Genomic DNA, 16,783 nt, shown 5'->3' on the forward strand with positions numbered 1-16,783 from the left:
TTTCTCAAAATAACTTTTTTGTTTTTGTTTTGTTTACAAACTCAGGCACTTTGAGGGCAAAAACCAAACAATTTAAATGAGCAGTAGATGGTGGTTTTTGTTTTGTTAAGGTATTGATTAATTAGTTTTGCTCAAAACATTTTATGTAATAAAAGAGAATAAAGTAATAATAATAATTATATTAATAATAATTTTGTGATATTGTTCAACTGTCAATACGGTGTAACTCCTCAAAATGTAAAATGAATGATTCCAGCTATGTATTTAATTGACCTCTGACCTCTGTTGTAGACAGCCTCTTGTCACCATTGTCACTCCCAATTCCAGAGTCGGGCCCATGGTTCTTACTCGGATAAAAGTCTTCCATGCTTAAAACATTTGGGAGAAAAATGACATCATTCGGTGGAGATAGGACATGAAGTCATGTATTTATTGTTTAGTAGTACCTGTCTGTTAGCGGCTGAGGAAGACAGCGTTTGCTGAGGGAGGGAAGGTCCAGGGTGTCTGGCTTCTTATCTAACCTGCATGCTTGGATGTTCAGGTACTTAAAAATGTGCACTTTGCCTTTGAGGCAAATCTGGAACACACAAAACCCGTATGCATTCATCTGTCCGCTAGAGGGAGCCATTGGACTTAATAGAGACTAACCTGTGCTGGAGGAGACTGCATAGGATTGTTCTCTAGGATGATGTGCTGCAGTTGCCTGAGTTTCCTGTAAACTGCTGGAATCTCTGTGATCTTATTGCAGGAGAAGTCGAGGCGAATGAGAGGCAGGTCGGCTAATTCTGTAAGCACAAAAGTTGTTTTTGTGTAACGATGTACTGTATGTATAATAGATGCAACCGGTCATGTAGCTGCAGTGTGTGGGGATCACTTTTTAATTTTTTTATTTCTATTTACAGAACTACCACAAAATTACGCATATTGCTAAATCTATACCTCTCTGGTAGTGTCAATCAATCAAAACTGTCTGATTACAGTGTATAGTCATAATTAACTCAAACACTGACTTGATCTCCCGCCCTAATAAGTTCTCCTCAAGTCAAATTTTGTGAAAAAGAACAATTTCTCTCACTATAGACTCAATGTGTCCAACTTAAGGCCCGAGGGCCAGATATGGCCTGCCACAATGCGCCAGACTTTAGACGGCTCAGTTCTCTCTCCAGCGCTGTTATTGCTATTGTTTATATTTACTCCTTTTTGTAGAAAAAATGCTAATCATGAATTCTAGTCACCTCACTTTATTCAGACATCTTTAGAATAAAATAATCTGGGAGGACTCTTCCCTGCAAAAAAATAGGGTCCCAAAATGTCATAATAATGAACTAAAGCAGTACAGTAATTTAAAAATTAGCTCTGAATATGTGCTTGTTCTACCATCTCGTGTCTACTTTTAAGTCTGTGCGGTATAAAACGAATAAAAAATCAATACAGTTTTTGTTTTCCAATTTTTGTTGAAATCCTGGGCTTTTTGAGGTTAAGGTTACAAAAAACACTTTGATACTTTGAAACAAACATTTATAGCAAATTCATAAAATCAAAAGCTGATTCAATGGTTTTGAAAAAGAACAATGCAACTTTTTTGAAAACATTGCCGCAAATTCAGGCATTTTAGACCGCAACGATCACAAAATAGAAAGCGAAATCCTTCAGGGGACTGAATAATATTGTTAATCACCGCACTTTACTCAGCGGGGGGAGGTGTGTTGTTAGAAAGACCCGACTGCCTACTGTGGTGCAACAAAGTTTTAATTTTGAAGGCCTGGCTTTACTTTACGGGATATAGAATCTGCTTTTGCTGCTCCGGCAAAACCAAAGATATATTATTTTAATGAGAAAGGGCTAGGTGCCGGGAAAGAAGGAAAAATGCGCTGGTTTCCCAGAGAAAATTAGTTCAAAGGTATGGTCAAGAGTGATGCACTCACCTTCAGGAAGCATCTGCAGACAGTTTTTCCTGATGTTCAGTTCTCGTAAGGCTTGCAGACGCCCCACCTGGACAGGCAGCACCTGTATCTCATTACAGCTGACATCCTGCAGGAGGAAATGGAACGAAGGTGAAGCATTGAAGCAGACAAACAGTATTGGTTTACCAAGCTCAGACAGAAAAGCTGCCTACTAGTTCCATCAGTTCTTTGGCTTTGCCGATCTCTTCAGGGATGGACACCAGCTTATTGTTGCTCACGAGCAGAACTTTGAGGGGGAGGTTGAACAGGTGCTTGGGCAAAACGGAAATTAGATTCCGGCTGAAAAAACAGAAAAAGGTACAAAATACATTTAGAAAAAGCTTAAGGCTTGATCTACCAAGATCCAAGTAACACGCGCTAAATGGTGTGTGCAAACTATGAAATTGTGTATACTATCAGTGGCCGTGTGATCAACTAAGACTGTGTGTACAATTAATAACAAGTGAAAAAGTGGTGTAGGCCTTCCTATTTAAATGAGGATTTGGCGTGTATACCAGCTGTCACCATGAGACACTCATTTCCCTCTACATTTACGGCATCATTTGGTCCAACCTGTGCACTTTGTTATGTTGTTAACATTAAGAACACAAATAAAATATTTATTGGCAAACTTTTTACTACTTTACCAATCTCGAGAACAGACCTACTCTAAGCTCACTGGAGGTTCGCTCTGGAAGGCGATGGGGTGTTGTGATGGTCCATGTAGAATGATCCAAAGGCGAGGAAATGCATATTGCAAGAATTGTTTTCATTAAAAAACAAAAACATTAAAAAAACACACCAACATGAATCAATGGAATTTGTTTTAATCAGCCCCGCATGTCACCGTAGCTTTAAAATTATAAAATGTCAGTGCCAAATAGACAATTTGATTAATATTTTCATTTCTGACAGTCCAAATATGTTGACACACATCTAGAGGGAATATTCTCTCTCTCTATTTTTGTGTAGTCACCTCCTTTATTGCAGCCATTTTATGCCTAACTGTGCCAGTTTACGCAAATATTTCAAACGTGCTAAGTATAGATAGACGCAAAACAGCGGCCGCAGAAAAGTTTTAGTCTTAAAAAAATCACATTTTGAGTGTTAAATTATTGTATATACTTGCATCTCCTGCTCCCAGTGTTGTTGGCATTCTGATAATCGGCATATATTCTGCATACATGAAAACTAACACACTATCTATTTTACTCATTTAAGAGACACAATCCTATCAACTTTACACGTGTTTTGATACACACAAATCTTTAGCCCAGTGCATAAACTACATTTTTACAAAATACCAGCAAAAAAGTGGACCCTGTTTATAAACCCTAATTGTTTTGTATCATTATACAAAGTGTGGTGTGAGCACCTGATGTCAAGATAACTCAGCATCTGCAGGTTGATGATGGCTTCTGGGATGCACTTGATACAGTTGTGATAGAGGTTGAGGGATTCAAGCGGGGCGAAGAGACAGACTTCTGGCGGGACTTCTGAAAGACGATTCTTGGACAGATCTGCGGAGAAGACACAAAATATGCAATGGGACACCTGGTCTTCATGACGCATTAAGAAAGTGAAAATAGGAAATATACCAAGGTGGTTGAAACATTGGTGGCTTATTGAAATGTCTCAGGGAATTTTAGAGAGAACATTTGTTGATTGTGTTGCACTCTTGCTAACAAAAAGGGTCATAAAATGTCCAAAAATAAAAGGAATTACTATGTTGACCCAGTCTTTACAATACATTAATTTATCTGCAGCGACCCACCACACATAAATATCGACCGCCACAATTACATTTGGCGGCACCAGTTACACTGCACAAAGGAACAGGATCTAGCTGTGAACAACAATAAAAACAAAAAGTTAACACATAAAGATCACACAATGTAACATACTTTTTCTAATGCGCCACACGGACATAAAAAACAACGCATACACAAAACTACATACTGCAAGGCATGCTGGGTAACACACTGTATTCTTTTATGATAAAGAGGTTCATTTAGCCTACTAATGTGTATTTATAAATAGTTGATTTATATAGGCTAGTAAGGTAAAGTTTTGTACCTGACAAGTGTCAACAGGGACGAGGGAGCCTACCAACTATCCCACACCTGGGACACAGTCCTGCAGGGCCGCCCCCGGCCGTTTGGTGGACATCCGGACGACAGGGGGCGCCCCGCCCTACCCCCGACGCACACCAGGGGACACCGCCATCCCACCACCTCAGGTGGGATGGAACAATCCATATAACACGTCACAGATGACGTCACACTAACATCACGTGACACCTCTGAGGAAGGCTGCAGAAGCAAGATAGCCGAAACTTGTCAGGTACAAAACTTTACCTTACTAGCCTATATAAATCAACTATTTATAAATACACTGTATTCTTTCCCAAAATGCTACACTTTATTTAGCATTTTGATTTGAAATGTTTAGGTCTTATACAGCAGTGGTCCCCAACCCCCGGGTTGGTACCGATTGGTACCGGGCTGCACAAGAAATTAAAAAAAAAACCAAAAAAAAGTTGGGTTTTTTTTGTTGTTTTTTTATTGTATCGATTATCGCTTTCCGCCAGTGTTTTGTTTTGTTTATATTTGCCGCGTCAAATTTCCGTCCCCGTTTATTGCGTTTTTATTTTGATTCGCCAAAAGTTTTATCAATGACAACTACTGCCTCAGTTTGCACTCGGACAAATTTACCGCGAGGGGCTGTCAAAATAAAGACTTCATAGTAAACACTAGGGCTGTAAATCTTTGGGTGTCCCACGATTCGATTCAAAATCGATTCTAGGGGTCACGATTCGATTCAAAATCGATTTTTTTTTTCAATTCAACACGATTCTCGATTCAAAAACGACTTTTTTTCTTTCTTTTTTTTTATTTAATTTTTTTTTTTTTTTAATGAAAACAATACACAACAGTACCATTATAATGCAATACAATTTAATTTTGGAGTTCTGAACTTGTAATTTCTTGCAGTGTTTATTAAGTGGTAATATGTCACATTTGTCCCAATTAACTTTATACCCTGATAAACAGCCATATTCAGTGATGACGTTATTGATATAAAGAAGAGAGGAGTTAACATGTGACAGGTAGAGAATTATGTCGTCACAATACATCGATAGCTTACTATACTGAGAGCCAATTTTTATACCATGAATATTATTTTCACTTCTTATTTTTGCAGCTAAGGGTTCAATAACCAAATTAAATAATAATCCAGATGCAGGACATCCCTGTTTTACTCCTCTTTTTAACAAAAAAGGTTCTGAAATATGATTATTGGTTTTGACTGATGCCATGGGCCTTGTATAAAGCATCTTAATCCATTGTATGAAATTATCTCCAAATCCAAATTTACGTAATGTGCAAAACATAAATGAGCAGTTTATGCGGTCGAATGCCTTCTCCGCATCAACAGTACATACTGCTGTGGGATAAGGGAGACTTCTAGCATAGTAAATAACATTAAACAATTTCCTTGTATTGTCTGAAGATTGTCAACCTTGCATGAAGCCAGTTTGGTCAGTATGAATTAATTTTCCAATTACATTTGATAATCGTGTGGCTAAGATTTTTGCCAAGATTCAAAAGGATTCTCTATTCATTCAATACATAGGATTTCAGCAGGATCTACCCCAGTCTGCTGACATGCAAGCAGAGTAGTAGATTTTTGTAAAAAGCTTTTATAATTGTAGAGGACAATGTTTTATCAACTGATTGCAATAATGTACATTTGTTTTAACTATTAAATGAACCAAAAATATGACTTATTTTATCTTTGTGAAAATATTGGACACAGTGTGTTGTCAAGTTTATGAGATGCGATGCAAGTGTAAGCCACTCTGACACTATTGTTCTTTTTTTTTTTTTTTAATAAATGTCTAATGATAATGTCAATGAGGGATTTTTAATAACTGCTATGTTGAAATTGAAACTAATATTGATACTGTTGTTGATAATATTCATTTTTGTTTCACTACTTTTGGTTTGTTCTGTGTCGTGTTTGTGTCTCCTCTCAATTGCTCTGTTTATTGCAGTTCTGAGTGTTGCTGGGTCGGGTTTGGTTTTGGAATTGGATTGCACACTGCGATGAAGCGGCGACTTGTCCAGGGTGTACCCCGCCTTCCGCCCGATTGTAGCTGAGATAGGCTCCAGCGCCCCCCGCGACCCCGAAGGGAATAGGCGGTAGAAAATGGATGGATGGATGTTATGGTATTGCTGTGTATTGTTTTGTTGTATTGATTAATAAAAATAAAAAATTTTAAAAAAAAAATTTTTTTTAATTTAAAAATTTTAAAAATCGATTTTTTTAAAATGAGAATCGATTCTGAATCGCACAACGTGAGAATCGCGATTCGAATTCGAATCGATTTTTTCCCACACCCCTAGTAAACACTATGGTGAGTGTAAAGTCAACATTTTTAACTCCAGTAAATTAGTTATTTTAGTCTTTGTGAGTCCATGGAAACTTCACTTTTATCTCCCGCTGGATCCACACCGTTCGAGGATGGAGACAGGTTAGCTGTTAGCTTCAAGCTAATCAACACCCTAGCAGACTCCTCCACCCCAAAAACATACTTTGCAGGTCAAAAAACAGGGCAATTGTTTGCCTTTTGAAGTGTTAATGTGCGAGGAGTGTTCAAAAGGAGTCTCTTGAAGAAGTGGCTGACAAGTTAGCATCGCTGACAGTGACGTCATCACCGTCATTGTTTACTGAAGCAGAGATGGTGACTGAGCGTTATGATAAACACGCACATGCGTCGCCAGGCTCTGCTTTTTATCGATAGATTTATCAGATTTAATTTTTTATTATCTATAGCAGGGGTGTCAAAAGTGTGCCCCGGAGGCCATTTGCGGCCCACAGCTAATGTATTAAAGGCCCACGGCACATTCTAAAAATACTATAAAAATAAACAAAAACATAACAAAAGTGAAATAAAAAAGCTTAAAGGTGAAATGTAATTTAGAAAAAGTTGCAATGTTGACTAATAAAACAAAGCTGTTTTTTTTCTTTCAAACTGTCATTGCACAAAACATAATATTGAATCAAAATCAATGTTATTATGAATTATTGACCTATCCAAGGTTTCCATTACTTCACATCAAATATTTGAAAAATATTTTTGGTGGAAGATTTTGCATATTTTGTGTTTGCCATTAAAAACATAGTTTTGTTTGACAAAAAAGGGCAGAAAACAAACAAACAAAAAAACAACATAAAAAAACGAAAACATTTTTAAATGAGTGATAGATCTGAAGTTGATGTAGACTCCAGAGATTTAAGTGTTAAATATAAAATGTATGTATGCCCTGGCACACCATTATCATCATTTCATGACCGAAGCAAAACACTTTTTACACTTTTATACTGAAATAAATACACCTACAACTTATTAAATAAAAACATAGAAAAAACTACCAGCAGCGATAAAGTTCAGATCCATGAAGGAAAGAAGAAAGTGAATGAATGTTTATAACTGAATATATTTACATATGTATACAAATTTGTTTTCTTTTTTTTTTAATGAATTAAGTAACGTTTATGACAACCTTTTTCCAAAACACAATATAGAATGTGAGATATAACAGGATAATGCATACGTTTATAATTTCTTTTCAAAACGCTTACAAAAAAGTGGGACCCCAAAAATGTACTGTGGGACCCCATTTGTATGACTTGATGGGGTCAACAGAGGAGAAAAAATGCTTTATTTAAATAAATATATTATTTATAAAGCAAGTTCGAGTATCATTGGCAAATTTTCACCTAGTCTTGGCACGCATATACATGTGTCCTCTTTTTGGGATTTCAGAATATGGTCAGCCTAGGTTAATCAATACCTTCATCCCTATGGTATGTAATGTGGGCATACAGGTGACAGGCATGCTCTCTGTGTAGTAGTCAAAGACCACAGACTACTAGACAGACAGATCAATACATTACTCAGTGAGAGAGAAGCATGTCATCATTGAACACCGGTCTAAGATTACGATCGTCTTTTGCCAGTCAATGGATCAGTATTAGCATTCCCTTTATTGATCCAGGAGTACGTGATATTAATGGTTCAAAATAATGGCATGGGATTGGTTCAAGTACTGTAAATCATTTCTTGTCAGAGATGTACTTAATATGTCCCAGTAATCTGTAATCTGCAACTGTATCCATGGGAGTTAAGATGATGATTTGCATTTCTGCATCTGGATGTCTCACTCGCTTCCGCTAATAAACACAAACATTATTGTTCTAATCTAAACCGTAGAGGACACAAGGGGACACAGGGGAGTGATATATGCGAGGGCCTACCTTTGGACACCTATTGATTGTGCAAATGAGTGTGTGAATGTGTGTGTAGCTGATCCTATCGCCTACCCTATCTCTGCAGGCCGACATGTTCATTAGCGATGTGCGTGAGGAGCTGCACAGCCACAGATAAACATGCGGTAAAAGTCAACATAAATGCACCTCCATCAAGTAATACATGCGGCTACTTATAGCTGCTGTGACTTTTTACACAATAGGACTAAAGTAATTGGAATCACTGTAAAATGTATGGAAATGGGATCTTCTGGATTATAGCAGGGGCAGCATGGTGAGCAGGGGTTAGTGCGTAAGAAGGTCCTGGGTTTGATCCCCGGGCTCGGGGTCTTTCTGTGTGGAGTTTGCATGTTCTCCCTGGGTACTCTGGCTTCCTCCCACTTCCAAAGACATGCACCTGGGGATAGGTTGATTTGCAACACTAAATTGGCCAAAGTGGGTGAATGTTGTCTGTCTATCTGTGTTGGTCCTGCGATGAGGTGGTGACTTGCCCAGGGTGTACCCCGCCTTCCGCCCGATTGCAGCTGAGTTTCTAACACTTTTGTTCACTTCCTGTTCTCATTTCATCAACAATATACTCCATAGGGAATAACATTAAAAATGATCATAATAATTAGTGAAGTACCGTAAGTTATATTTCATATGGTGCGATGAATATGATTATCAATAAAATCAGACTGTTTATCATGGTTCTTCTTCTTTGTACTTTGTAAACACTTTAAGTTTGAAGAGTTTCTTGTATTGGATCATATTAGTACATTTTTAGATTTATTTGCTTAATCCATTCCATAATCTAATTTCACATACTGATATACTAAAGGTCTTAAGTGTTGTATGTGCATACAAATATTTTAAATTAATTATTTCTCTAAGGTTATATTTCTTCTCTTATGTTGAGAAGAATTATATGAGATATGTATATGGCGGCGCATGGGAATGCAGCGGCTATGCTAACGCTCTTGGGAGTGTAGAGCGATTTGGCAAAAAACACCCGTCATTTCTGTCAATTTCATGGCTGGCTCAAAGCGTGAACACTCTGTGATCACATACGACCGACAGACAATTCTGGATGTGGATGGATCGGGCCGTTATAGACTGAAAGATGCATGTACGGTGGACCTCCTCGCTAGCATGGGAATACTTCGTGGGCTACATCGAGCGGCCTTTGTAGCAGCGGAGTCAAGTGCTAGCGGTGACCGCCAATGGAGACGACATAAGTGGTGCGAGCGGAAGCAGAAGCGGGGATGCCAAGCTGGGCTAACAACAAAGAGAAAAGCTAACCAAAGAAGCGTGGAGTCTCCGGGTAAGAAGCCATTTAAACTAGAACTAGCCGGCGTCAGGCTGGATAATCCCTGCACACATAGCAATTCTCTTAGAATAAAACACAACTTGTAGTGGATGTCCCTTATGGGCATCCGTAGTTGTGTATGTATGTTCGGGGCATGCGCAGTTGGTTCAGTAAAGTCTACACCACTGAAGTGGACAGCCGTGTGTGTGTGTCACTGATTTCTACATGGTGTCAGAAGTGTCTAAACAACCGCGCCAAGTTATTAAATGTGTCAGAGAGGACATATAAAGACTTATGCCGACGGCGAAAGGTAGTGTTTTTGTTTTAATAGTATGACTTAATTAGTTCGTTCCCAAGTTAGCTATCACAATGAGTGAAGGCAATGCACCGGCGCTTCCCGCCCATGGAGACAACTTTCAAGTTAGCCCGCCAGAAAAGATCGACTGCGGAGACGGGAAGAAATGGCCGAGATGGAGCAAAAGATTCGAGAGGTATCGAGTGACGTCAGGACTGGACAAGAAAGGGGACGCTTTCCAGGTCAACACGCTGATGTACTTCATGGGAGAGGATGCGGAGGACATTTTGGATGCTTCTCCATTGACATCGGATCAAAAACAGAACTATGCTGCGGTGATAAAAACTTTCAGTGATTATTTTGTTGGGAGACACAATGTCATATTCGAGCGCGCGCAGTTTAATGTACGGAAACAGGAGCCTGGTGAGTCGGCAGATATCTTTATAACAGCAATACATAAACTGGCTGAACACTGTAACTTTGGAGTGCTTCGGGAGGAGTTAATACGTGACCGCATAGTAGTAGGGATAAGGAATATCGCTCTGTCAGAAAAGTTACAAATTGATGCTGATTTAACTTTACAAAAAGCTATAAGCCAGGTTAAACAGTCAGAGGTGGTTAAACAGCAACAGGCTGTGATGCGGGGTGAGTCTCCACAGGCAGAGGAGAGGAGAGAGGTTGATGCTATCTCACGTCCATTTAGAAGACAGGAAATGCAGGGACACAAACAACACGGCCAGGCGAGATCAAGACAAACAGACTGTAAGTAGTTCAGAGAGATGTCAGAAATGTGGAAGGGGCCCCCATAACTGGAAGGAGTGCCCAGCTAACAATGCGGAATGCAGGAAGTGCCGCAAACGAGGACATTTTTCCGCTGTGTGTCGTTCCATGCAGCCTGTGCATGAAGTACAGGACGAACTGCAACAGGATTCCCTCTTTATGGGTGAGCTAAGAGGGCAAAACTCAGGCTGGCACACGGACATTGAACTTAATGGAGAGGTAATCTCCTTCAAAATTGACACAGGTGCAGCGGTCACCGCGATCCCCACCAATCTGTATAAATACAGCAGAGATGGCCCCTTGATGCAAACAACCAAGAGACTATATGGCCCCAATAACATTGTACTACAAGTTGTGGGGCAGGTAAAATGTCAGCTTAAGAGTAAAAATGGAACAGTCACCCAGCCGTGTTCGTGGTGGACTTATTGGTCAGACCCCTACTAGGCCTTCCAGCTGTAGAGGCCCTGCGGCTGGTGGAGCGAGTAGATGAAGTAGAGGATCCAGGGGAAACATTTAAAAACAGGTTTCCCACAGTGTTTGCTGGTCTAGGTAGGCTCGATGGGGACTACAGCATTCGATTGAAGGAGTATGCGAGGCCCTATGCACTCACGACACCACGCAGGGTGCCGATTCCTCTGACAGAGAAAGTAAAGGAGGAGTTAGAGAGGATGGAAAAGATGGGGGTCATTTCGAGGGTAGAAAGGCCAACAGCATGGTGTGCAGGCATGGTGCCCGTAGTTAAACCTAATGGGAAAATCAGAATCTGTGTGGATCTGACCAGACTTAATGAGGCAGTATGTAGGGAGAGGCACATATTGCCATCAGTAGAGCAGTCACTGGCACAGTTAGACGGAGCAAAGGTATTCACCAAGCTGGATGCCCGGTCTGGTTTTTGGCAGATTCCCTTGGCAGAAGAAAGCAAAGAACTTACAACATTTGTAACCCCCTATGGCCGCTTTTGTTTCAATGTCCTACCATTTGGAATTAGCTCAGGGCCAGAACACTTTCAACGCCGCATGTCGCAGCTCTTAGAAGGACTGACATGGGTTGTTTGTCATGCTGACGACATATTGGTGTGTGGGGTGGACCGGGAACAGCATGATGAGAGGCTGACAGCGGTGCTCTCCAGACTTCAGGATGCTGGGCTCACCCTAAATGAAAAATGTGCATTCGCACAGCCAGAGTTAGTGTTTGTGGGACACAAAATCAGTGGCGAGGGCATAGCACCGGACCCTGAAAAAGTCAGAGCAATCACAGATATGTCTACTCCGCAAAATGTAGCAGATGTGAGAAGGTTTCTAGGCATGGCAACATACGTGGGTAAATTTTTGCCTTTTTTCACAGACATAACCAAACCGTTACGAGACTTGTTAGCAAAAGAGAGTGAGTGGGTATGGGGAGAAGTGCAACAGGCCGCATTTGAAAAAGTGAAAAGGGAGCTTGCCTCAGATAGGGTGCTGGCACAGTACAGGCCAGGTGCCAAAACAAGAGTGTCCGCAGACGCTTCTTCTTTTGGGCTCGGGGCAGTTCTCACTCAGATGCAAGAGAACAAAGAGTGGCGACCAATAGCATACATATCACGCAGTCTCTCTGATGCTGAAGAGAGATATGCACAGGTAGAAAAGAAGGCGCTTGCAGTTACATGGGCATGCGAAAGGCTCAGCTCATACCTAATAGGCCTGCAGTTCACCCTAGAAACAGACCACAAGCCACTGTTAGCTCTGTTAGGAACAAAGGCACTGGATGACCTACCTCCGAGAATCCAGCGCTTTCGCCTCAGGCTCCTCAGGTACTCATATCAAATAGTACATGTCCCAGGGAAAGCATTGATAACGGCAGATGCGTTATCACGCGCACCCATCGTGCGCACACTCACAGAAGATGAAAGGGAGCTAGAAGGGGAGGTGAAGGTGTTTGTGGAATCAGTGCAACAGTGCCTACCTGCATCTAAGGCAAAACTACAACAGATTAGAGATGCACAAGAGCAGGACTCCATATGCAGACGGCTTAGAGAGCTATGCAAAAGGGGGTGGCCCAGACAGGAAGAGCTTCCAGAGCAGCTAAAGCCCTACTGGACGTACCAGGGCGAACTATACTGTGCAGGAGGACTTTTAATGAAAGGTCAGAGGATTGTGATTCCTGAGACTATGCAGGCAGAAATGCTGGCCCGTCTGCATGAAGGTCATATGGGTATATCTAAATGCAAAGCAAGAGCAGAGCAGTCAGTGTGGTGGGTGGGCATAACGAGTCAAATCACTAAAATGGTGGCACAGTGTGTAACATGTATTAAAAGCCAATCACAGCATCCTGAGCCCATGATCCCATCAGCACTGCCCCAGCGCCCCTGGCAAAAGGTGGGGGTGGATATGTTTTACCTGAAAGGCAGCTCATACCTGTTAGCAGTGGACTATTATTCGAGATACATTGACATTGAGAAAACCCCATTTACCACATCTAAGGGGATTATCAATACACTTAAAGCCATGTTCTGCAGGCACGGAGTCCCAGAGGAGCTACGGAGTGACAATGGTCCACAGTTCTCATCAGCAGAGTTCACAGCCTTCGCCAGAGATTATGACTTTTCGCACGTGACTAGTAGCCCTTACTTCAGCCAGAGTAACGGAGAGGCGGAGAGGGCTGTCAAGACGGTAAAATTGCTGTTACTTAAGAATGAGGAGGACCCATACAGGGCAATGTTAGCATATAGAGTCACACCATTGCACCATGGACTGTCACCAAGCGAGCTCCTGATGGGAAGGCGTCTCCGCTCGCCGCTGCCACAAGCGCCATCCAACCTCAAACCACAGCGGCCTAGAACAAAGGCCTTCAAGAAAAAGGACTATCAGCTGAAATGCACACAGGCTCAGAACTTTGACAGCAGACACCGGACCACATAAAAGCCCGAGCTGAGGCCTGGACAGTCAGTATGGATATCTCCCTCAAAACAAACAGCTACAGTGATCAGGAAGGCCGACACGCCACGCTCCTATGTGGTCGACACTGGAGCAGAGGAGGTGAGGAGAAACAGGGCTCACCTTCAGGCTCTCCCTGAGCCACAGCTCCAGCCACAGTTGGCCCCACAAGAGCCACCAACCCCACAAAAGGAACACAGAACAGAGAGGGAAGCAACACCAGGTACACCAATCGGAGAGCAGGTAACCCAGACACCGAAAGCAAGAGATGCTCCAAGACGGCAGGTGGCTTAAAGACTATGTCTCGTGAAAGGACAGGACATAACGAAACACATCTTGTGTAATGAAAAAAAAAAAAAAAAAGGCAATTACTGTTTGACTGTAAGTTGGCAACACTGTTGTTGTTTTGTGTTGTTGTTGTTGTTGTTGTTGTTTTCTTTCTCAGGGAGAAAAGAGGATGGTAAGGAATTTGTTATGCAATTCTCATACATAATGCCTTTATAGGGTGTTAGACTGATTCGTTATAAATGGTGATGCTTATTTATAAATACATTGCAATGATTGTTCATTCCTTGTTGTACATTGGAGAAGGGGAGATGTAGTGGATGTCCCTTATGGGCATCCGTAGTTGTGTATGTATGTTCGGGGCATGCGCAGTTGGTTCAGTAAAGTCTACACCACTGAAGTGGACAGCCGTGTGTGTGTGTCACTGATTTCTACACAACTCACATAATGTTTTTTCTTTTGTGACCGTGTCAGAGGCAGACATACATTGTACTGAGGTAGCTAACTATGATGCGTTCAGTTTATCGCAACATCAAGCAAACAATCTGAATATCCCCGTCGTATCAATTCCTAGATATGGTCGAAACTATTTAAAGTGCAATACGCATAATAAACGCAACATTATTAATATTGCTACTTCGGATAATTTCAACAAACAATCCTCAAAACAGCCCACTACCTATAATATGGGCTTTTTAAACATAAGATCATTATCTTCCAAAACGCTATTAGTTAATGAAGTCATTAGAGATAACAAACTTGACGTCGTTGGTCTCGCCGAGACCTGGCTCAAACCAGACGATTTTTTTGCGCTAAATGAGGCATCTCCTCCTGGCTATACCAATACACATGTTGCCCGACCTCTTAAAAGGGGAGGGGGTGTCGCACTAATATACAATGAAAACTATAATCTTACACCTAACCTGAATAATAAATATAACTCGTTTGAGGTGCTCACTTTGAGGTTTGTCACACCGCTGCCTCTCCACCTGGCTGTTATCTACCGCCCCCCTGGGCCCTATTCGGACTTCATCAGTGAATTCTCAGAGTTTGTTGCTGATCTAGTGAAGCACGCCGACAATATAATCATAATGGGGGACTTTAATATCCATATGAATACCCCATCGGACCCTCCATGCGTGGCGCTCCAGACTATAATTGATAGCTGTGGTCTTACACAAATAATAAATTAACCCACGCATCGCAACGGTAATACGATAGATCTAGTGCTTGTCAGGGGTGTCACCACCTCTAAAGTTACGATACTCCCGTACACTAAAGTAATGTCCGATCATTACCTTATAAAATTCGAAGTTCTGACTCATTGTCAACAAATTAATAATAATAATAATAACTACTATAGCAGCCGCAACATTAATGCTGCCACAACGACGACTCTTACTGACCTACTGCCTTCGGTAATGGCACCATTCCCAAATTATGTGGGCTCTATTGATAACCTCACTAACAACTTTAATGACGCCCTGCGCGACACCATTGATATTGTAGCACCGCTAAAGCTAAAAAGGGCCCCTAAAAGGCGTACCCCATGGTTTACAGAAGAAACTAAAGCCCAGAAATTATCATGTAGAAAGCTGGAACGCAAATGGCGTGCGACTAAACTTCAGGTTTTCCATCAAGCATGGTGTGATAGTTTAATAACTTATAAACGCATGCTTACCTCAGCTAAAGCTAAATATTACTCAAATCTCATCCACCTCAACAAAAAGGATCCTAAATTTCTGTTTAGTACAGTAGCATCGCTAACCCAACAAGGGACTTCTCCCAGTAGCTCCACCCACTCAGCAGATGACTTTATGAATTTCTTTAATAAGAAAATTGAAGTCATTAGAAAAGAGATTAAAGACAATGCATCTCAGCTACAACTGGGTTCTATTAACACAGATACGACTGTATATACGACGGATACCGCCCTCCAAAATAGTTTCTCTCTCTTTGATGAAATAACATTGGAGGAATTGTCAAAATGTGTAAATGGGACAAAACAAACAACATGTTTACTTGACCCAATTCCTGGGAAACTTATCAAGGAGCTTTTTGTATTACTAGGTCCATCAGTGTTAAATATTATAAACTTATCACTTTCCTCTGGCACTGTTCCCCTAGCATTCAAAAAAGCGGTTATTCATCCTCTACTCAAAAGACCTAACCTCGATCCTGATCTCCTGGTAAACTACCGGCCGGTGTCCCACCTTCCGTTTATCTCGAAAATCCTCGAAAAAATTGTAGCACAGCAGCTAAATGAACACTTAGCGTCTAACAATCTCTGTGAACCTTTTCAGTCCGGTTTCAGGGCAAATCACTCTACGGAGACAGCCCTCGCAAAAATGACTAATGATCTATTGCTAACGATGGATTCTGATGCTTCATCTATGTTGCTGCTTCTTGATCTTAGCGCCGCTTTCGATACTGTTGATCATAATATTTTATTAGAGCGTATCAAAACGCGTATTGGGATGACAGACTTAGCCTTGTCTTGGTTTAACTCTTATCTTACTGACAGGATGCAGTGTGTCTCCCATAACAATGTGACCTCGGACTATGTTAAGGTAACGTGCGGAGTTCCCCAGGGTTCGGTTCTTGGCCCTGCACTCTTTAGTATTTACATGCTGCCGCTAGGTGACATCATACGCAAATACGGTGTTAGCTTTCACTGTTATGCTGATGACACCCAACTCTACATGCCCCTAAAGCTGACCAACACGCCGGATTGTAGTCAGCTGGAGGCGTGTCTTAATGAAATTAAACAATGGATGTCCGCTAACTTTTTGCAACTCAACGCTAAGAAAACGGAAATGCTGATTATCGGTCCTGCTCAACACCGACATCTATTTAATAATACCACCTTAACATTTGACAACCAAACAATTAAACAAGGTGACTCTGTAAAGAATCTGGGTATTATCTTCGACCCAACTCTCTC

General features: G+C 41.2%; 1 protein-coding gene across 3 annotated transcripts in view; it reads right to left on the reverse strand.

The window, feature by feature from the left end:
- The window catches only part of lrch2 (leucine-rich repeats and calponin homology (CH) domain containing 2), a 54,760-nt gene that overhangs the window by 27,435 nt on the left and 10,542 nt on the right, over positions 1 to 16,783 (reverse strand). For all 3 annotated transcript variants that reach the window (XM_062047728.1, XM_062047729.1, XM_062047730.1), the window contains exons 2-7: positions 3,319 to 3,463; positions 2,117 to 2,243; positions 1,926 to 2,031; positions 649 to 785; positions 447 to 577; positions 281 to 368 (exon numbers count right to left, since the gene is read on the reverse strand). In XM_062047728.1, coding sequence (XP_061903712.1) covers positions 281 to 368; positions 447 to 577; positions 649 to 785; positions 1,926 to 2,031; positions 2,117 to 2,243; positions 3,319 to 3,463 — 734 coding nt within the window. The remainder of the gene's footprint in view (positions 1 to 280; positions 369 to 446; positions 578 to 648; positions 786 to 1,925; positions 2,032 to 2,116; positions 2,244 to 3,318; positions 3,464 to 16,783) is intronic.

This window comes from Entelurus aequoreus, linkage group LG05, assembly GCF_033978785.1.
Source record: "Entelurus aequoreus isolate RoL-2023_Sb linkage group LG05, RoL_Eaeq_v1.1, whole genome shotgun sequence".
Classification (NCBI taxonomy): Eukaryota; Metazoa; Chordata; class Actinopteri; order Syngnathiformes; family Syngnathidae; genus Entelurus; species Entelurus aequoreus.